The 22,628-nt window shown below is 40.7% G+C and overlaps 1 protein-coding gene across 1 annotated transcript in view; it reads right to left on the reverse strand.

Moving 5' to 3' along the window:
• Positions 1 to 926: 926 nt before the first annotated feature.
• LOC118394672 (XK-related protein 4-like) overlaps positions 927 to 22,628 on the reverse strand; it is a 93,515-nt gene continuing 71,813 nt past the window's right edge. The window contains exon 3 of the mRNA XM_035788115.2: positions 927 to 7,792. Within this exon, the coding sequence (XP_035644008.1) occupies positions 6,834 to 7,792 (959 nt within the window). The 3' untranslated portion in view covers positions 927 to 6,833. The remainder of the gene's footprint in view (positions 7,793 to 22,628) is intronic.

Consider the following 22,628-nt stretch of genomic DNA (forward strand, 5'->3'; position numbering starts at 1 on the left):
GGTCTTTGTGGTTGAATCTGTTTGACACGCACTGCTCGACTAAGGGACCTTACAGATTAAACACTATTACTGCGCACAGAGTGAGTCCATGAAACTTATGTGACTTAATCACATTTTTACTCCTAAACTTATCTCGGCTTGTCATGACAAAGGTGTTGAATACTTATTGACTCAAGACATTTCAGCTTTTCATTTTTTAGTCATTTGTAAAAATGTCTACTTTCTACTTTGACATGATGGGTTATTGTGTGTAGGCCAGTGACACAAAATCTCAATTTAATCCATTTTAAATTCAGGCTGTAACACAACAAAATGTGGAAAAAGTCAAGGGGTGTGAATACTTTCTGAATGCACTGTATATCTCTTTATTATGCATGGGAATACTTTGGAACAGATCTCCAAAATAAAAATCACTTGGAGCTGATTTGCTGGTGTTTTTACATTATTTTATGCCTACGAATAAACATTTGTCTTTTTGGGGAGCTCAGAAAACTTGAGGGGGGCAGTTGAGGAACTCTGTCCTAAACTGTTCCCCGCTGGTATATAACTGATATCCCACACAACACGTTCATTATGCAGAGAAACAGCCTCTTCAATACTGAATGAAGAGGTAAATTGCACCTATTATCTAGTATGTCATATTGGAAAATGTATTTCCCTGCACCTACCTATTTGCATACTCAATGCACTCAAATGTCTATAAATGTGCTGTTCTTTGTTCCAGTCTCTGCCCATTCTGCGAACACTGCATTATATCAAGAGCAATGCTGATGGAATGCTGTATAACCAGTGGCTCTAGTGAAAATATATTAACCCTAGTATAATACACATTACCATATTATAGCCTACCCATATCTTCTAGAGTTGCAAACACATCATGTGACAACCTGTGCTAACAAAACCAAAATTAACTAAGTGGAGGCTGACAAAATCACCACAGTGTACTTTATTAAATTAATTTAGGTACTTTGTGTTGCATTAGAATCAAATAAAAATTTACAAAATTCCAATATATACAAAAATGTCAGGTTATTTTTTAACTCTTCAATTTACAATAAAATTAGTTTTGATCTGATTTTAATGCATTTTAAGCACTTCAGACTTTCATCACACAATGCAACTTACTTAAAGACCAATAATGAACAGTTTTTTAGTTTTTTGCATTTTTGTCATTTAATACATCACATACACCACACTATTTTAATCTGTATTACATCATATGTAACTGCCATCTTGTGGCGGCGACCTCCAGTCAACAGATACCCTTCACAATCAGGACTCCAAGAGGAATGTTCTTTTAACATATACATTTGCATACATTTATTTACAGTTAGATAGTTTTGTTTTTCAATTACTATTGTGATCCTCCATTTGCAACTGAGACACTAAGAACATCTGTACATTATGCTTTAGAAGTCAAACAAAATGGAATGCCATTATTCCTATGTTCATTCGTTACTGTGCTTGTACTAATGTGCTATAGGGGTGGCGTAGTATCATTCAGTATATCACTGCTATTCATCTACATTACCAGTATCTGATGTTGATGTATACCTCAGAACAAAACTCAAACAACAATAATGGACCCAAATCGCAGACAGGAAATAATAGTAGTTCATTTTGGGGTAAAAGTCATGGGTGTCCATTTAAACTGTGAGCTTAATAGGTTTATCTTGCATCATGGAGAATTATATCATAGTATAAGCACAGTAACTTTATCGAAACACAATGCTATTGGGCCCTGAACAGAGAACTTTGATCATCCTAGAGCCCATTTTGATCATCATAACCACACATGGTGCACAAAAACAAATCCTTATGAGAATGAAAGAAATAAGACAAAAAGCACAAATGTTTTCTTAAGGCAAACGAAACAGATGTAAGCAGCTTAAATCGTCACAACCATCAATTCCTCTTAAACAATAAGTGGTTTTGCTGACAAGTGTCTTTTCCAGTCTGCTGTCTGATACACTTAAATCAAGTAGTAAGCAGAATACCCTCCACCATCAAAACACTCAACACCATATAATTTGTTGCACATTTCCACGTATGATCTTGGTAAGAAGATCAACACATTATCATGTATCAATGATGTCAGAGGAGGGTATTCTGTTCAGAAACCAAGTTGAGGTAGGTATATGTACAATTTACACACTATTTCAGAGATGATGATGAACAATGGTAGTCTGAGATTCAACCCTGGATGTGCTAACGAACAAAAAGAAAAAGAATAAGACACCGTTTTGAAAGGTTTCAGTGTTTCTGTATAGATGTGTTTTACAGATGGTGTAACAATAATTTCATCATTATCACCCACAAGACCAAATTAAATTCTCTCTGTGACAACAGGGAAAGTACTTTCAATGTACTGATAATGACTCATTTGACCTCATCTGACCCTATAAAAGTCACTGACACATATTCATATTTGACACTAAGCTCAACCCTACTATTTCCTAAAATTAGAACAACATTTAGAAAAGGTGAAATTGTAAGTCTTGTCTTTTTAGGGGTGATGTATAGGGGAGGCCACTGGGTGCTAATGTGGATGGGACTAACAGCAGTTGTTCGTATCTGTTAATTATTCTCAATATACATTGATACTGAGGAAGCCTATGTGGATATCGCTGTATGAGGACACATCTACACCAATATTCTGCAAAATATGACTTCAGTTTAGTCTTTTTGAGGCAGTGACCACAATAAATCAGCAACACTGGGACCCCCACTGAAAATGAAAACAGCAGTTGAAAGCAAACAACATGATATGAGCAAAACAAGATCAAATCTCATGTTAAAACGGATCAGATTGAGTGAAGGGAAGCACAGTGAAAGAGAGACATGTGCAGGGTGACATTAAGATAATTATATACAAAATGTTTTATTTATGAGGAGATGGAACCTTGCCAAGTGACTTTCAACAATTCACTAGTTGATGATGAGAAATTCATTTTACCTCCATAAGTTTATCATCAGTGGCCTAAATAAGAGATCCTAAATCGCAATTTAGCCTTGTTTTTTGTTTCTTCCCCAAAATATGTAGCTCATATCCTCCTTATTCTTACAAAGGCTTTATAATTATTGACTTAAAAAGTGTGCTCTGAATTAAAGAACCTCTCCCCATTGATTAAAAGATATTCTGTTGTATCAAATGATGACAAATATAGGTCTGGATATGCAGCCAATCTCCCAAATCCACTTGGCACGGATGTCAGTTCAACATTCAGCGTTGATTGATATTTGCAGTGGAAAGTCAACAAAACATTGAGGCCATTTGTTGCATTTTGGTTTTTAAATTGGGTTAAAATGAGACAAAATGTTTATGTGATGAGTTTGTGCTGATCCAATTAGTCAATTAGTTTAGTCCTGCGTATAGAAAGAAGCCTTTTGTCCAAAAATCTAATAAAATCTGCAAAGTTGTGTGTGCGTCATCACACTACTGAATCCTGCTCTTTAACCACCATCCTCCATGCCACAGTGAGTGACAAAAGCCACAGTGTTGTGCCATTGATGATAATTAGCTCATTTCGAACCCTGTGATTCCCTCATTTTCACTGCAGCCATTTGGTTTGTCTTCATTCTAAATAAATCAAAGCATCTCATTTCAAAAGAAACTGGAAACAGATCGGTTAACGAGAGAAAAAGAACAGATAAGAGTTGTTCTGATAAGGAGTGCTGCATCAATTACTGAATGCTGCTCCACACTGAATCCAACTCTGAAGTAAACAGAGCTGTGGACATAATTTTACCAAGTGCTTCTGCATGTATTACCAAAAAAGTACCTTTTCAGAGAGTCTCTTGAACTTGTAGCAGAATTGACTTCTGAATATTTAATGGAGTTGATTAAAACATACCACAGAACACAATGGAACAGACACTGTAACAAAGACAATTTGTGTGATGGAGCGGCAACAAGGCAAATTATGTGAAAACAAAGTAAACCATGTTCAAATGAAGAATTACCCACCTACTAACGTATATGAATACTACAAATAATAAGACATTTCAACAAAAACAGTTGACCTAAAATATTATCTATACCATTCAGAAGAGATAAAAAAATCTAGCTCTAGCCAAACATAACCGGCACATCTTCCTGAACTAATCAGGAGATTTTCCCCTCAAATTGTCACATTGAATGCCACGATTTCCTTCTGTCAATGTGCTCTGTTTAATTCCACTGACAAGTTTTCAGCTTGTTTTTTTCTCTCCTCTTTGTCACCCTCTTCTCTCCATACTTCAAATGAACAAGACGTAAAAAATACAAGCACTTGTGACCTAGAACTGAAAAAGAAGGAACAAACTTTCATTTTTGTGCAGACGCCTTTTCAAGATTTAAAGATACAATGTTCTTTTTTAGATATCACATCCACAGTCATAGTGCCTGGGGCTTAAGTCAGAGCACAAAGGTGAAACACTTTCTTTTCCTGCTCAAAACACCATCTTGACACCATTCATGTTGGGTGTTGACAGTTACAATGATATCAGTGGTATACGCCCTAGAATTCCTCTGTGTGGTACTGATCTTGTGTTGAGTATAGGCTACAGCAGCATTTTGCACCATAGGGCTGAAGTGCACATCTCTAGTTCCTTGCACTACAATATATAGCTACAGACAAAATGACTACTGATTGTAGCATCTACGCATGCCCTCCTGTGCCATGCTTTGTCTCTCTTACACGCACGCACACACACACACACACACACACACACACACACACACACACACACACACACACACACACACACACACACACACACACACACACACACACACACACACACACACACACACACACACACACACGGCAATAAAATTTTCACATCAGTTACGTACAACGTTAAAAAGAATGTTGCATCTTGAATCTGATAGTACATCCTGCAGGTGCTTCAGGTATGAGAGTAGTTTGGCTGAAGTGGCTGTTCGTCTGTGTCCCTGTCTCTTCCTCTCCTCTCCTCCTCCCCATACAGAACAGGTCTGTGTGGCCCAGCTAGTAGACTGATCCTTATCAGCCGGATGGACGCACGGCAGCCCAGACCAGAGCTGCACGAGGCTGGACTGTAAATGGGAGCTGCCAGGAAGGTATTTGGCCTGCTGCCTTTTATCCAGGCGAGAACAAAGATGAGGTTTGTCCTTCAGTCTCTCCACAGTACATGAACATTTCGGTTTTATGTAGCATATAAACAGCATGATACCCGGGTACAGTACTCTTTCTTCAACATTGTATTCAAGTAAATAGTAGTTCTGCCCAGCCTCAATCTAGTACTGTCCAGTCACAGCCACCGACCCGCAGACTCAGTTCACACAATACAGTAGTTTCAGACCTTTTGGCACTAGCACAACATGGCTGATGACATCAGAACTTGGGACCAGTACACGTGTACAGTATGACAGACAACTCTCTAGTCATGTTGCTCATTACATCACAGAAATACAGTGGGGCAAAAAAGTATTTAGTCAGCCACCTTGAAAAACCTTGTGAAGACTTACAGAAAACGTTTGACCTCTGTCATTGCCAACAAAGGGTATATAACAAAGTATTGAGATAAACTTTTGTTATTGACCAAATACTTATGTTCCACCATAATTTGCCAATAAATTCATTAAAAATCATACAATGTGATTTTCTGGATTTTTTCTCTCTCATTTTGTCTGTCATAGTTGAAGTGCACCTATGATGAAAATTACAGGCCTCTCACATCTTTTTAAGTGGGAGAACTTGCACAATTGGTGGCTGACTAAATACTTTTTTGCCCCACTGTAACTAGAACCATCCTAATATGTATCAGGGCCATTTGATGACCTTTTAAAAAAAATCAATAACACGTCCACTGTATATCAGGGGATACTACTAGTATCTGTAAATGTACAGTATATCTTTGCAGATCTAAGATGGTGGTAGTAGAGATGATTGTAGATATTTGAGATGCCGTAGGTAAACAGGAACCAGCAATGACCCTATATTGAGTACTTTGGTACTTTTGTCATATGAGGATTTGTATGGTCCTCTGCTTGGTTCCACCTGGTTGGCAGAGCTCAGACAACCTTCATAATGACCTGTTATAACCTATTATGAACCTTCATAACCCACCTATTATGAAGGGGCATGATGTCATTCATTGGAATGCTGCTGTTATTATGATAGACTATGGGGATACATTTGTATTTGTGTGTGTAATGGCCTTTTATTAAATAAGAGATTCCCTGACAGACGTAAGTAAAAACTACAGGAACAATAACAACAACATCAACCAAATAAAAAATTAATTTAAAAAACTGTTTAGAAAACATGAAGATATCCCTCTGTCACATCAACTAGTAAGTTGTGCCTATTCTGAAGTTGTAAAACAAAAAAACACACAAAAAAAACAGCTGGTGCACGCACACCCCGAATAATAGTTTGTGTGGAGGTGCTGACTAATGGCGAATAAACTATAAACTATTAAAAGAAAGAAAGTTGCACACTCCATGTATAATCTCCCAGCAATTTAAATGGGTATTTACCAACGTTTCGGCATCACTGTGCCCTCCTCAGTGTCACTGTGCCCTCCTCAGGGTGAGGAAGTGTGCCTTCCCCTGAGGAAATCACAGTGATGCCAAAACACTGGTAAGTATCCATTGAATTGCTGGGAGATTATACATGGAGTGTGCAACTTTCTCTATTCTGAAGTTGTAACCATGACAACCAACATCATGGTTCAATGCTAGTATGTATATAGAGAGTGTTCATAACGTATTATTGCCACAGTCCTGCTGTAAATCCAAGTTGATGGTAATCCTTTATTACAGTTGAGCATTTCCATGGATCCTTCATCCAGGCAGCGGTGCAGGGCTACAACGTGGTCTCGTACTCTAGATGCTCCTGAACAGTAGTGTCATCTTTGTACTGGAGTCTGGGTGGCGTGGGGGAACAGTCGATGGCCAGGATGGCCTTGCGTATACTCCTGTCCAGTACGTGCCTCTCCCAGGCCGGATAGCGATTCCGACACAGGTCTATTTTGATGACTGTCTCCTCAATGCGTGGGGCACGGGAGGATGGCGTGGAGGGGGCGGTGGGTCTCACCTGAAACACGGGCATACAGCCGTCCCTCTCTGTGTATTTGGCGTCTCTGCCAATGGTGCCATCCCCCGAGATGAGGGGCACACCCCGATTGGACCTCAGCGAGTTGGTGGCCCCCTCGGTGGGCAGCATGAAGGCAGCGGTGGGGTCGTCCAGCACGAGGCTAGGCGAGTGTCCGAAGCGGGGCCCGTTGGGGTGAAAGAAGGCGTAGTACATGAGCATGAAGACGATGCCAGTGAGGAAGCTGCTGAAGATGACACAGAGGGCGGGGACGGCGAAGGCATCGGTGCTCTGAGGGACGCGGTACAGGTACCACAGGGCACTCAGAGCAGTGTTCTCCAGCAGGATCACAAAGTAGTAGATGAAGAGCCGACACCGAGTACGACCCTCCTTCACATTAAACCAACTGAAGATGTAGATGATGCCCACCACCATGTCGAAGACAATCTCCTCCCACTTGGTGATGCAAAACTCGGTCTCGCAGTGGACTATCCAGAAGGTCATGAAGCACCAATGCAGGACGATGAAGATGCCGAAGTAGAGCTGGAACACGGAGGCGAACAGGGCGAAGGTGATGACCCGGGCGGCGATGGTGAAGAAATGCCAGCAGAACTGGATGATGACAGCCAGGTAGCTGATTGGCTTCTTGTCGTCCCGGGAGTCTCGCAGCGCTTTCTGATAGGATGCCAGGGCCCAGGCCAGAGACACAAGGGAGGCAGCCGCTGTCATTCCTACGGAAACACAGAGCGGACAAAAAAAATGAATTAGAGACACAGTCACAATCACACTTACAGGCATTACATATTGGTAGTATGTGTGGAGTTTTCCTTCCTGTAAATCTGCCATGTGACGGCTTCTACTTGTTAGGGACGTGGTCCCGTGGTGGGAACATCAATCAGCGGAAATGTTCAAGAGCGCCACCTATAGAGGTTGATAAAACTCAAACTTTCATTAAAATGGACATACAATGTACTGAATTAAAGCTACACTCGTTGTGAATCTATCCACCAAGTCAGATTTGTAAAATGCTTTTCGGTGAAAGCATGAGAAGCTATTATCTGATACCATGCACCCTCAAAATACTGCAACGTCACCTAACACGACAGATTTTGCGTTAGCCAGCGCAAACCAAAACGCAGAAATAAAATATAAAACATTCATTACCTTTGACAAGCTTCTTTCTTGGCACTCCTAGATGTCCCATAAACATCATTTAGGGTCTTTTTTCAATTAAATCGGTCCATATATAGCCTAGATATCGATCTAAGAATACTGTGTGAACAACGGAAAAAAAATAGCTTTTTCTAACGTAACGTCATTTTTTAAAATTAAAAAAGTCGACGATAAACTTTCACAAAACACTTCGAAATACTTTTGTAATGCAACTTTAGGTATTAGTACACGTTAATAAGCGATAAAATTCATCAGGAGGCGATGTAAATTCTATAGATGTCCGTCTCGAAAAAATGTCTTGGAGAGAGCTCGACCAAAACATCCGGTCAGAGACCGGAGGGAATCGGTTCCCTTGATTCGGTTAGACCAAGAATCAAAGCTGAATCAAATGACAAGACTCTAGACAACGTGTGGAAGCTGTAGGGACTGCAACCTCGGCCTAATTTAATTCGGTTCACTTTGAACAATTCCTTGAAGTCGCGCATGGATATTTATTTCCATTTTCAGTGATCAGATTTTCATGCACTTTTCGATGAAACGCACGTTCTGTTATAGTCACAGCCGTGATTTAACCAGTTTTAGAAACGTCTGAGTGTTTTCTATCCACACATACTAATCATATGCATATACTATATTCCTGGCATGAATAGCAGGGCGCTGAAATGTTGCGCGATTAACAAAAAGCTGCGAAAAGCTGCTTAAATTCTCGACTTCCCTAACAGGTTAAATAATATACTATAATGTCACCAACGGAGGAGTCACAGAAAATGTGTGATGGAAAAATATATATTTTGCAGGAAGTATGTAAGAGCACTTTTCAAAGAGCATTGCAACACCAAACAGAACCAGGAGCCAAACTCAAATCTTTTTGCACCAAACACAAACAAAAGCACATTTAGGAGACAAAAAACCCTTAACTAGTGTCGATGTTCGCACCCACACGGGAATCAAATTAGCAGAATAATAAAAAAAGAACCATCAAAATCCATCTATTTAAGCTAGAGATATCCCTTTCTTTGCATGGGCTGACCTTCTGAAATAGTCCAGCCACACAGACAGTGTGTGTGAAGAATTTGAGGCTGAAGAAATTTGGCTTGGTCCATAAGACCCTGTTCACCCCGCTACCATCCAGAATGCGAGGTCAGTACAAGTGCAACAAAGCTGGGACCGAGAGACTGAAAAGTAGCTTCTCCCTCAAGGCCATCAGACTGTTAATTAAATAGACACCACGAGCCAGCCTCCACTCAGTACCTTGCTCTCAACTTTAGTCACTGTTACAAGTCGGCTACCACCCTGTACTCTACCCTGCACCTTAGAGGCTGCTGCCCTATGTACATCGTCATGAAGCACTAGTCACTTTAATAATGGGACACTGCCACTTTAAATCATCTTTACATACTGTTTTCCCCACTTCATATGTATATACTATATTCTAGTCAAAGCCTATCCTCTTTAACTATTGCTGTACAGATAGTATTCTTCAGATATACTACCTATTTATAGCCATATACTATCCATATTGTCTATACAGCCCATCACACATATACTATCCGTATTGTCTATACAGCACATAACTAACGCAGGCACACACACACACACACACACACACACACACACACACACACACACACACACACACACACACTTAGGTTGGAGTCCTTTAAACTCGTTTTTCAACCACTCCATTTCTTGTTAACAAACTATAGTTTTGGCAAGTCAGTTAGGACATCTACTTTGTGCATGACACAAATACATTTTCCAACAATTGTTTACATACAGATTATTTAACTTATAATGCACTGTATCACACCTCCAGTGAGTCAGAAATGTATATACACTAAGTTGACTGTGCCTTTAAACAGCTTGGAGAATTCCAGAAAATGATGTCATGGCTTTAGAAGCTTCTGATAGGCTAAATGACATCATTTGAGTCAATTGGAGGTGTACCTGTGGATGTATTTCAAGGCCTACCTTCAAACTCAGTGCCTCTTTGCTTGACATCATGGGAAAATCAAAAGAAATCAGTCAAAAAAGCCAGAAAGAAAATTGTAGACTTCCACAAGTCTGGTTCATCCTTGGGAGCAATTCCCAAACGCCTGAAGGTACCACGTTCATCTGTACAAACAATAGTACACAAGTATAAACACCATGGGACCACGCAGCCGTCATACCGCTCAGGAAGGAGACGTGTTCTGTCTGCTAGAGATGAACGTACTTTGATGCGAAAAGTGCAAATCAATCCCAGAACAACAGCAAAGGACATTGTGAAGATCCTGGAGGAAACAGTTACAAAAGTATTTATATCCACAGTAAAACGAGTCCTATATCATCATAACCTGAAAGGCCACTCAGCAAGGAAGAAGCCAATGCTCCAAACACTCCATAAAGAAGCCAGACTATGGTTTGCAACTGCACATGGGGACAAAGATCATACTTTTTGGAGAAATGTCCTCTGGTCTGATGAAACAAAAATAGAACTGTTGGGCCATAATGACCATCGTTATGTTTGAAGGAAAAAGGGGGATGCTTGCAAGCCGAAGAACACCATCCCAACAGTGAAGCACAGGGGAGGCAGCAACATGTTGTGGGGGTGTTTTACTGCAGGAGGGACTGCTGCACTTCACAAAATAGATGGCATCATGAGGCGGGATATGTGGATGTGGATATATTGAAGCAACATCTCAAGACATGAAAGGTGCACAGAGGTGCCCAGAGTAAATGGCCTGCTCCTCAGTCATAGTTGCTAATATAGGCATAGTATTATTAGTATTGGATGGAAAACACTCTGAAGTTCCTAAAACTGTTAGAATGATGTCTGTGAGTATAACATAACTCAAATGGCAGGCAAAAACCTGAGATGAAATCCAACCAGGAAGTGAGAAATTTGAGGTTGGTCGATTTTCAACCCAGCCCCTATTGAAAACACTGTAGGATATGGATCTGTTTGCGCTTCCTACGGCTTCCACTAGATGTCAACAGTTTGTAGAATGTTGAATGAAGCTTCTATTGTCATGTCGAGCCGGATGGGAGCTGTTTGAGTCAGTGGTCTGGCAGAGAGCCAGGTCCTGGTCACGCGCATTCCACATGATATTGACTTGCGTTCCATTACTTCTATAGACACAAAGGAATTCTCAGGTTGGAACGTTATTGAATATTTATGATAACAACATCCTAAAGATTGATTCTATACTTAGTTTGACAAGTTTATTTGACCTGTAATATAACTTTTTGAAGTGTTTGTCTGAAGTTCGCCTGGACCTGCACGAGAGTTTGGATATGTGTACTAAATGTGCTAACAAAGTAGCTACTTGGACATAAATAATGGACATTATCGAACAAAACAACAATTTATTGTGGAACTAGGATTCCTGGGAGAGCATTCAGATGAAGATCATCAAAGGTAAGGGAATATTTATAATGTAAATTCGTATTTCTGTTGACTCCAACATGGTGGAGAAATGTTGTTTCTATCTGAGCGCCGTCTCAGATTATTGCATGGTTTGCTTTTTCCGTAAAGTTTTTCTGAAATCTGACACAGCGGTTGCATTAAGAACAAGTGTATCTTTAATTCTATGTAAAACATGTATCTTTCAACAAAGTTTATGATGAGTATTTCTGTTATTTGATGTGACTCTGCAATTTCCCCGGATATTTTGAAGGCATTTCTGAACATGGCGCCAATGTAAACTGAGACTTTTGGATATAAATATGCACATTATCGAACAAAACATACATGTATTGTGTAACATGATGTCCTATGAGTGTCATCTGATGAGGATCATCAAAGGTTAGTGATTAATTTTATCTCTATTTGTGCTTTTTGTGACTTTATCTTTGGCTGGGAAAATGGCTGTGTGTTTTTTGGACTTGGTGGTGATCTAACATAATCATATGTTGTGTTTTCGCTGTAAAGCATTTTTTAAATCGGACACAATGGGTAGATTAACAAGATGTGTATCTTTCATTTGCGGTATTGCACTTAAAATAGTTTTGAATTTCCCGCACTGCCTTATCATCAAGGCAAAGGATGGCTACTTCGAAGAATCTCAAATATAAAATATATTGGGATTTGTTAAACACTTTTTTGGTTACTATATGATTCCATATGTGTTATTTCATGGTTTTGATGTTTTCAGACTTATTCTACAATGTAGAAAATAGTCAAATGTTTTGAATGGTACTGTATACACTACCATTCAAAAGTTTGAGGTCACTTAGAAATGTCTTTGTTGGCCTCCCGGGTGGCGCAGTGGTCTAGGGCACTGCATCACAGTGCTAGCTGTGCCACCAGAGACTCTGGGATCGAGCCCAGGCTCTGTCGCAGCCGGCCGCGACCAGGAGGTCCATGGGGTGACACACAATTGGCCTAGCGTCGTCTGGGTTAGGGAGAGTTTGACCGGTAGAGATATCCTTGTCTCATCGTGCACTAGCGTCTCCTGTGGCAGGCTGGGCGCAGTGCACGCTAACCAGGTCGCCAGGTGCACAGTGTTTCCTCCGATACCAATGGTGTCGGCCTCTGGGTTGGATGCGCGCAGTTGGGTTGTGTTTCGGAGGATGCATGGCTTTCGACCTTCGTCTCTGTATGGGAGTTGTAGCGATGAGACAAGATAATAACTACTAACAATTGGATACCACGAAATTGGGGAGAAAAGGGGGTAAATATTTGTTTTAAATAAAGACAAATGTGTTTGTTTTCCATGAAATGAGTTGCAAAATGAATAGGACATATAGTCGACAAGGTTATAAGTAATGATTTTTAATTGAAATAATAATTGTGTGGCAGCTACATCCGTGCAGACATTTGGCATTCTAGTTGTCAATTTGTTGAGGTAATCTGAAGAGATTTCACCCCATGCTTCCTGAAGCACCTCCCACAAGTTGGATTGGCTTGATGGGTACGTTTTACGTACCATACGGTCAAGCTGCTTCCACAACAGCTCAATAGAGTTGGGATCCGGTGACTGTGCTGGCCACTCCATTATAGACAGAATACCAGCTGACTGCTTCTTCCCTAAATAGTTATTGCATAGTTTGGAGCTGTGCTTTGGATCATTGTCCTGTTGTAGGAGGAAATTGGCTCCAATTGAGTGCCATCCACAGGGTATGGCACGGTGTTGCAAAATGGAGTGATAGTCTTCCTTCTTCAAGATTCCTGTAACCTTGTTCAAATCTCCCACTTTACCCCCACCAAAGCACCCCCAGACCATCACATTGCCTTCACCATGCTTGACAGATGGCATCAAGCACTCCGACAACATCTTTTCATTTTTTCTGCGTCTCACAAATATTCTTCTTTATGATCCGAACACCTCAAACTTAGATTTGTCTGTCCATAACATTTTTTCCAATCTTCCTCTGTCCAGTGTCTGTGTTCTTTTGCCCATCGTAATATTTTCTTTTCATTGGCCAGTCTGAGATATGTTTTTTTCTTTGCAACTGCCTAGAAGGCCAGCATCCCGGAGTTGCCTCTTCAATGTTGACATTGACACTGGTGTTTTGATGGTACTATTTAATGAAGCCTGTATAATCGAACCCACAAATGCTGATGTTCCAGATATTCAACTAAAGAAGGCCAGATTCATTGCTTCTTTAATCAGAACAACAGTTTTCAGCTGTCCTAACATAGTTGCAAAAGGGTTTTCTAATGATCAATTAGCATTTTAAAATGATAAACTTGGATTAGCTAACACAATGTGCCATTGGAACACAGGAGTTATGTTTGCTGATAATCGGCCATTAAAAATAAGCAGTTTCCAGCTACAATAGTCATTTACAACAGTAACAATGTCTACACTGTCTTTCTGATCAATTTGATGTTATTTTAATGGACAAAAAATATGCTTTTCTTTCAAAAACAAGGAAATTTCTAAGTGACCCAAACGTTTGAACAGTAGTCTGTGTATACACAGTGGGGAGAACAAGTATTTGATACGCTGCAGATTTAGCAGGTTTCCCTACTTAAAAAGCATGTAGACGTCTGTAACCTGTCCACACACTCAATCAAACAGACTCCAACCTCTCCACAAAGGCCAAGACCAGAGAGCTGTGTAAGGACATCAGGGATAAAATTGTAGACCTGCACAAGGCTGGGATGGGCTACAGGACAATAGGCAAGCAGTTTGGTGAGAAGGCAACAATGCAAATGAATTACTTAAAAATCATACAATGTGATTTTCTGGATTTTTGTTTTCGATTCTGTCTCTCACAGTTGAACTGTACCTATGATAAAAATTACAGACCTCCACATGCTTTGTAAGTAGGACAACTTGCTAAATCGGCAGTGTATAAAATACTTGTTCTCCCCACTGTGTGTATATATATATATATAATTATATATTTATATATACACACAGTGGGGAGAACAATATATATATATATTTTTTTGGAGCTTTCCTATATCTCTCAGATAAAGGACAGACACTTCAAAACATACTTCCTTTTTATTTAATTTTGGACTATGTTATTTCCCCCATGTATGAATCTGTTTTTCAATGCGTTTCTATTGGCTCATAGCAGTAAGGGCAAATTCAATATTTCATCAAATCATTTTGTAATATATTTTTTATATACCTACAGGGGTCCTAAAATTCTAAATAAAATAGCTAAATTATCCTTGGTATGACCATCTTAAAACAATTCCATATGTTAGCTTAGTAGAAACCCAGCCCCGGGCCCATAGACCTTAGTGGGAGGAACTGCATAGCAATATCTACCAATGGTGGGGAAAAAAAAGTTTAAAAAAGTTAAATTCGAGATACCTTAATTAATAGAAAATTACTCAAGTAAAAATGAAAGTCACCCAGTAAAATACTATTTGAGTAATTGTCTAAAAGTATTTGGTTTGAAATATACTTAAGTATCAAAAGTAATATATAATAATAATATATGCCATTTAGCAGACGCTTTTATCCAAAGCGACTTACAGTCATGTGTGCATACATTCTACGTATGGGTGGTCCCGGGAATCGAACCCACTACCCTGGCGTTACAAGCGCCATGCTCTACCAACTGTGCTACAGAAGAGGCTTGCGAAAATACATTACCTTTGGAAAGTATTCAGACCCCTTGACTTTTGTCACATTTTGTTACGTAACAGCCTTATTCCAAAATTGATTAAATAAATAAAAATCCTCAGCAATCTACACACAATACAACATAATGACAGAGCGAATAACAGGTTGTTAGACATTTTTGCTCATTTATAAAAAATGTAAAATAAAAATAAGTTATTTACATAAGTATTCAGATCTTTTGTTATGAGACTTGAAATTGAGCTCAGTCACATCCTCTTTCCATTCATCATCCTCGAGATGTTTCTACAACTTGATTGGAGTCCACCTGTGGTAAATTCAATTGATTGGACATGATTTGGAAAGGCACACACCTGTCTATATAAGGTCCCACAGTCGACAGTGCATGTCAGAGCAAAAACCAAATTGTCAGTAGAGCTCAGAAAGAGGATGGTCACTCTGACAGAGCTCTGGAGTTCCTCTGTGGAGATGGGAGAACCTTCGAGAAGGACAACCATCTCTGCAGCACTCCACCAGGGCTTTATGGTTGAGTGACCAGATGGAAACCTGGCACCATCCCTACGGTAAAGTATGGTGGTGGCAGCATCATGCTGTGGGGATTTTGTTTAGCGGCAAGGACTGGGAGACTATTCAGGATCGAGGCAAAGTGGAACAGAGCAAAGTGCAGAGAGATCCTTGATGAAAATCGGTTCTAGAGCACTTAGGACCTCAGACTGGGGCGAAGGTTCACCTTCCAACAGGACAACGAACTTAAGCACACTGCCAAGACAATGCAGGAGTGGCTTCGGGACAAGTCTCTGAATGTCCTTGAGTGTCCCAGCCAGAGCCCGGACTTGAACCCGATCAAACATCTCTGGTGAGAGCTGGAAATAGCTGTGCAGCAACGCTCCACATCCAACTTGACAGAGCTTGAGTGGATCTGCAGAGAAGAATGGGAGATACTCCCCAAATACAGGTGTGTCAAGCTTATAGCGTTATACCCAAGAAGACTCGAGGTTGTAATCCCTACCAAAGTTGCTTCAACAAAGTACTGAGTAAAGGGTCTGAATACTTATGTAAATGTGATATTTAAGTTTATTTTTTATTTTTTTTAAATGAGCAAAAAACATCTCAAAACCAGTGTCATTAAGGGGTATTGTGTGTAGATCGATGAGGAAAAAAAAATATTTAATCAATATTAGAATAAGGCTATATCCTAACAAAAGTCAAAAGTACATACTTTTATTTAGGAATGTAGTAAAGTAAAAGTTGTCAAAAGTATAAATAGTAAAGTACTACAGATATCCCCCAAAACGACTTGAGTGGTACTTTAAAGTATTTTTACTTAAGGACTTTACACCACTGCACAATTAGCTCAATATTAACCCCATTCTTTTCCAAGCTGCCTGTAAAATACAGTAATTCACAAGGCCCACTGGTGGTGTTTAGCTCTGAAATATCTGAACTGAGGGACTTTATTGTTACTTGGTACTCAGTTAGCTCCAGTAAAGATGGCTGTGATGGCAGAGGTCCAGGGAATCCTGGCTGGAGAGTAATGACACTGGGTTTCTCTGAGGAGCTGGGTGCCATGGTTACTAAGTGCTCATGTTGCTGGAGTGATCGTTCTCTATCAAGAGCGAGAGGAGACCATCTTCTGGCCTCGATACCAGAGGGAGACAACAGCCCACACATGCACTTGTACACACACACACACACACACACACACACACACACACACACACACACACACACACACACACACACACACACACACACACACACACACACACACACACACACACACACACACACACACACACACACACACACACACACACACACACACACTAGAGCAGACATTAGAGAAAGAACAAGTCGACAGACTGAATTGACTGCATTTAACTAGCTTTGTGAAGTAAATTCTGTTGAATACATCTACTGTTTATTATTCCTCTGTAAACCCCTAGGGATTCAAGAGAAACTCTTTAGACTACAATTTGACTATAAACACTGAAAGCAGGAGCAATAAGATGCTAATTGGCAGCCATTCAAGTTCATGCAACCCTTTAATCACACGGAGGAGGACCATATAAAATATATGGTATACATCCCAAATAGTACCCTATTCCCTATAGTGCACTACTTTTGAGCCCACTATAGAGCCCCCCACTATATAGGGAATAGGGTGCCATTTTGGATGTAGACCTGGACCTCTCTCTGGCAATTATGCAATGGTGCTGTTGGACCATGCCAAACGAAGATGGCTTCCCATTAACACGAGTGGCTCTGAAATCTTAATTGCAACAGCTTTGTATCCAATTAAAAGTTAGGGCTTATTTTCCATCAGCCTGTTCAGAATGGAATGTCCCCATTCAGCCCACTCTCCATTTTCTTTGGGAAGCTTTAATAAACCATGTTATTCAATCATTGAGCAAATAAAAAGTGAGGAACAGTCGTTATTAAGGCGCACGACAGTCACTTACTCTTTGCCATAATTCGAGGCAGTGAGGCCTCTCAGTAAACACACTTGCTCTGTTGCTTTATTACATTCTCAAGAGCAAAGAGAGAGTGAAGCGATCTGGTGAATGAAGACTGGTCGAGCTGCGCCGATAACCTCAGTTCATCCAATAGTCTAAAGGCCTGGCTGGGTGGACTAGGTTGTGCCTTTAAAGGTTCGATCAGATCAGACCACATTGAAATGGAGATGATTGCTATTCATTTTAACACAGCTCCCTTGGCTCCTCTTACAATAAAGAGTTAGAGCTACCACTGTGAAGTTGAGCCTCATCCACAAAGAGGTCTGGCAACAAGCTGTGCTTTAGTGGGAAAAGTGAGAGAAAAACATGATGATGGCAAGGAATACTTAACATTCTCTAGACTGCACTGTTGTGGGAAAGATATTTGTCTGTCTAACCTGGATTTTGGGTTAGGATGTGGCTGTTACAGACACTTTCTGTCCATATAGAAACAACCTCATACATAATCAATTCATTATCCTGCATATGGATTAGTAGATCCAGCGTCAATCGTTGAAAACGAAAGCCACCCAAACACCCTTCCAAATGTAAACGAAGAGCTTAGATGAAGTGGAAAATATAGGACATCTTCGATGTATGTGCATATATCAAAGCATGAAGATATTTTCTTTAGTGCCTCACTCAAAACTCTTTGCCTCCTTGTGGATGGATATTTATGTGGCACCACGGCTCTTCAGAGCCTGCATTTTGGTGCCACATCAACCCTGTCACATTACTCAAGAAGCCTTTCAGTACAGCAGTGTGAGCCTATTATCCTTTCTGTGGCTTCCCTTTGTGTAATGTCTCCTAAATAAGTCTCTATGGGACTACGTGGAACTATAGGCGTGACTTATCTCCCTGTTCCTGGCCTTTAACACCCAGGACCATCACAGTCAATTGCATTTTGTTATCAGAAGTGAACATATGGCTGACTCCTGCGCTTTCTAGTAAATTTCACTTCAAAGTCAATCCGAGTCCGTTTTTTTTTTAAGGATGTCAGAACTGGATGGTGTGATGTATACAGTAGGACAACATGTTCATTAAACATGGCAGAAAAGAATGATCTTTCTTCGACCACTACGGTCTGTCCACCACATACAGTACATTGAGCTGGGAGAATCAGACAGCTGTCTGTCTATCTATCAATAATATAACTATGCCTTTAAGCAGATGCTTTTTTTTAAATCAACTGTATCTACTATATCGATTGGTCTATTTATTTCCATGTGTGTATTTGCTTGTCATTGATTAATGACAGTGTTAAACCCAGTTAGATGCAGGCCAGGCCATTAGGTGTTGGCTGTTGGGGCATGATGAAAGGGTTTAATGACTACTGTGTGGAGTGGGATAATTAACAGGCTGAGGCCAGGAGTGGCATGGGACTGGGAGTTGGCTGCGATTCTTATTCTGGAGCTAGGCCCTGCGTGCATGCGTTTAGTTTAGTGCATGCGTGTGAGTGTGTGTGTGCAAGTGCGTGTGTGTTTCTGCGGAAGGAAGCATAGCCCCTCTCTGTCCTCACACACAAATGTGCAGTGCATCTCGATGAGGGGAGGGAAGCCAAAGCCAGAGGAACCTGCCTGGCTGGAATGGTCCAGTAGCATGCTTCCTGGTTACTGGGCTGTGTGATTTGACTGGTCATGTAATGCTCCTCTCCTCTCTGCTCGTCTTGCTCACAGAAGCTACAGTAATTTGGGGAATGGGGCGGGCTGGGGACCAGGGAGGAGAGGGGGTTATGTAAACCACAGCAGCAGCACTGCAGCACTGTCTGGGGCTGCAGCATCCCAAATGGCACCCTATTCCATATGCAGTGCATTACCTTTAACCAGACTAGTGCACTATATAGGGAATTGGGGGCCATTTCGGACAGCAAAGGATTTGCCCAAAAGTACTATATAATTACTAGAGTATAAGCACTATATAGGGAATTGTCATTTTCAGACGGAGCCTGTGTCTCCTTAGTATCTTCCACACAGAGGACTTAACAGTAAAATAACCAACTGATGGGAAATACCTGCTTCAGCAGCAGCAGTAGCAAGGTCACTGTTGACAGCACTGGGAAATGGATATAGGAAATAAAACGCTCATGAGTGTCTGCTTCCTGGTATACTGTACAGTTGAGCTTTGTCAGAGTGGTTCTCCTCATCGACCCATGCCTTTGGCAACCATAGTGTTACTGATAGTTCCTTGGTTTGTCACTGCTTTTATAAAACGACACTATGGATTTCTCACTGCAAGCAACAGAGCTGGTTAACTTACTCTCTAGATAACTCTCTCGGTGACACTTAAAAAAGATTCTCTGGTACTTTTGTATACTTTTTAGCTAGTAGTTCTGAAATTATCACCACGAGCAAAAAGTGGCCCCCGAAAATTGCGTACTACGTCACAAATGCTCTCTCTCTCTACTGTGTGCGCGTCTTATTAGTTGTCACTCCAATGGCGAGGGGCTGAAGCTCATTGGCTGAAACTTGAATTGCTAAGGGGCTGCCCCGCGTGTGGGTAAACATAGGAAAAAATGGCTCTGCGCAGCTTCCAGAAACACAAACAGACCCTACAGAGACCCAGTACAGCAACACAATTAGACCCAGTCAAATCAGTCCCTTTCAAAAGGTGCTATCTAGAACCTAAAAGGGTTATTCGGCTGTCCCCATAGGAGAACCCTTTGAATAACTATTTTTGTTTCCAGGAAGAGCTCTTTGGGTTCAATGTAGAACCCTTTCCACCTTTCTATAGATTATGCATGTATGAACTACACGTTGACACATCCAGCCCAAAGCAAGCAGGTTTAAAAAATACTTACTAGTCGCCAAAGTACCGTAGCATGTCTTTAAATCTTAGGGCAACTTCTACTTTTATCTTCTTATCTGGTTTCAAAGGTTGAATAATATGACATCTGTAGCCGCTACTCAGACTGTGATGTCCAAAAATAAGTTCTTTGATCTTCCAGAGACATCACACAGCACCTTATCGATGCATACAAAATGGAATTCCTTGTCCTGGATTGACTTCAAACGAAGTGAATGCTGCTCTGATGTGAAAGGATTCCCTAGCATTTTCAAGGTTGGAAAGAATATGTCTCCTTTTTGGAAAATAGAATGTGAAGCGATTGTAGAATTGCCAAAATATTCCTCATAAATTGGTCAAAATAGGAATGCAATGAGTTGAGACAGAGAGACAGAGACAGAGACACAGAGAGAGAGACAGAGAGAGAGAGAGAGAGAGAGAGAGAGAGAGAGAGAGAGAGAGAGAGATGTGAATGATCTGAGTGACAAGGCAAAAATTCACAAAATGGGACAAACACCAAATTGGGACTCTGCATGCAGAATCCTGCAAAAAATATCCCCCAAAACACTGCCCAGAAAATGAGGTGGAAACTGAGCTTCACTTCCTAACCTCCTGCCAAATGTGTGACCATATTAGAGACACATATTTAATGTGAAATGTCTTTATTCTTTTGGAACTTTTGTGAGTGTAATGTTTACTGTTCATTTTTTGTTTATTTCACTTTTGTTTATTATCTATTTCACTTGCTTTGGCAATGTAAACATATGTTTCATATGCCAATAAAGCTCTTAAATTGAAGAGAGAGAGAGGGAGATCATGGCCGCATGATCAAAATAACATCTTGCTTAACTGCAGGGATTTGAAAAACAGCCAGGATTGGCCTTCTACAATAAATCCAGAACAGGGGAGAGAGTCAGACAGACTGTTGTGGTGAAGAAGAAGACATTACCTCAATGAACGTATCTAGCAGAGAGAGGAATGAAGACAAGTCATTTAAAGAGCAAACACAGGGGGCCTGAGCCAGCCTTGTCAAACACATTAACACACAGTTATTTCGAAAGGGAGAAAGCAAGCTCATCCTTACTATGGTGGGTGTTTAAACACAGGGGGCCTGAGCCAGCCTTGTCAAACACATTAACACACAGTTATTTAGAAAGGGAGAAAGCAAGCTCATCCTTACTATGGTGGGTGTTTAAACACAGGGGGCCTGAGCCAGCCTTGTCAAACACATTAACTCACAGTTATTTAGAAAGGGAGAAAGCAAGCTCATCCTTACTATGGTGGGTGTTTAAACACAGGGGGCCTGAGCCAGCCTTGTCAAACACATTAACACACAGTTATTTCGAAAGGGAGAAAGCAAGCTCATCCTTATTATGGTGGGTGTTTAAACACAGGGGGCCTGAGCCAGCCTTGTCAAACACATTAACACACAGTTATTTGGAAAGGGAGAAAGCAAGCTCATCCTTACTATGGTGGGTGTTTAAACACAGGGGCTATTTTATCAGATTATATAGGCTGTATTGTTCTACCTAAATGCTTTAGACAAATGAGCGGTGATATGCCACTGGGTTAAATGGTTTCTTAACACAGAAGGTAGGATTTGGCTTGCATTTCAAAAAGCTATCGATGGTAGCTCGCTCGGTTATCACATAGTGTTGATATTTTACAACACTATCTCTAATTTCTCCTGTTCTTTTCCAATAAAAGAGTAACCACGTGAAGTGTGTTTTCATATTCATACTATAGACAAACCAACTGCACTGTACTCTTGACTACAGGCAGAGTTGGGTTGCTGAATACCCCTAATTTTTCACCTGGGGATGGTACTTATGATTGCAGTGAAGACAAAGTAGGTGGTAATTCAGGAAAAGTGCTGCAAGAAATACAGTCAAGCTGAAGAATTGCTCACTTACAGGAGCTGGTAGGATAGGCCTCCTGGAGAATATTTCTTCTCCCAGGAAGGAAGTGTGTCACTCTGACAGAGTGTAAAAGAGGAGAATCTGACGACTGATGAGGGCTGGCTGACTGCTAGTGTGGGATAAAACCACAGTAGCTATGGAAACTTAGAGAGGGGTACCATTATAAGA

The sequence above is a fragment of the Oncorhynchus keta genome, chromosome 15, assembly GCF_023373465.1.
Source record: "Oncorhynchus keta strain PuntledgeMale-10-30-2019 chromosome 15, Oket_V2, whole genome shotgun sequence".
In the NCBI taxonomy this organism is placed as follows: domain Eukaryota; kingdom Metazoa; phylum Chordata; class Actinopteri; order Salmoniformes; family Salmonidae; genus Oncorhynchus; species Oncorhynchus keta.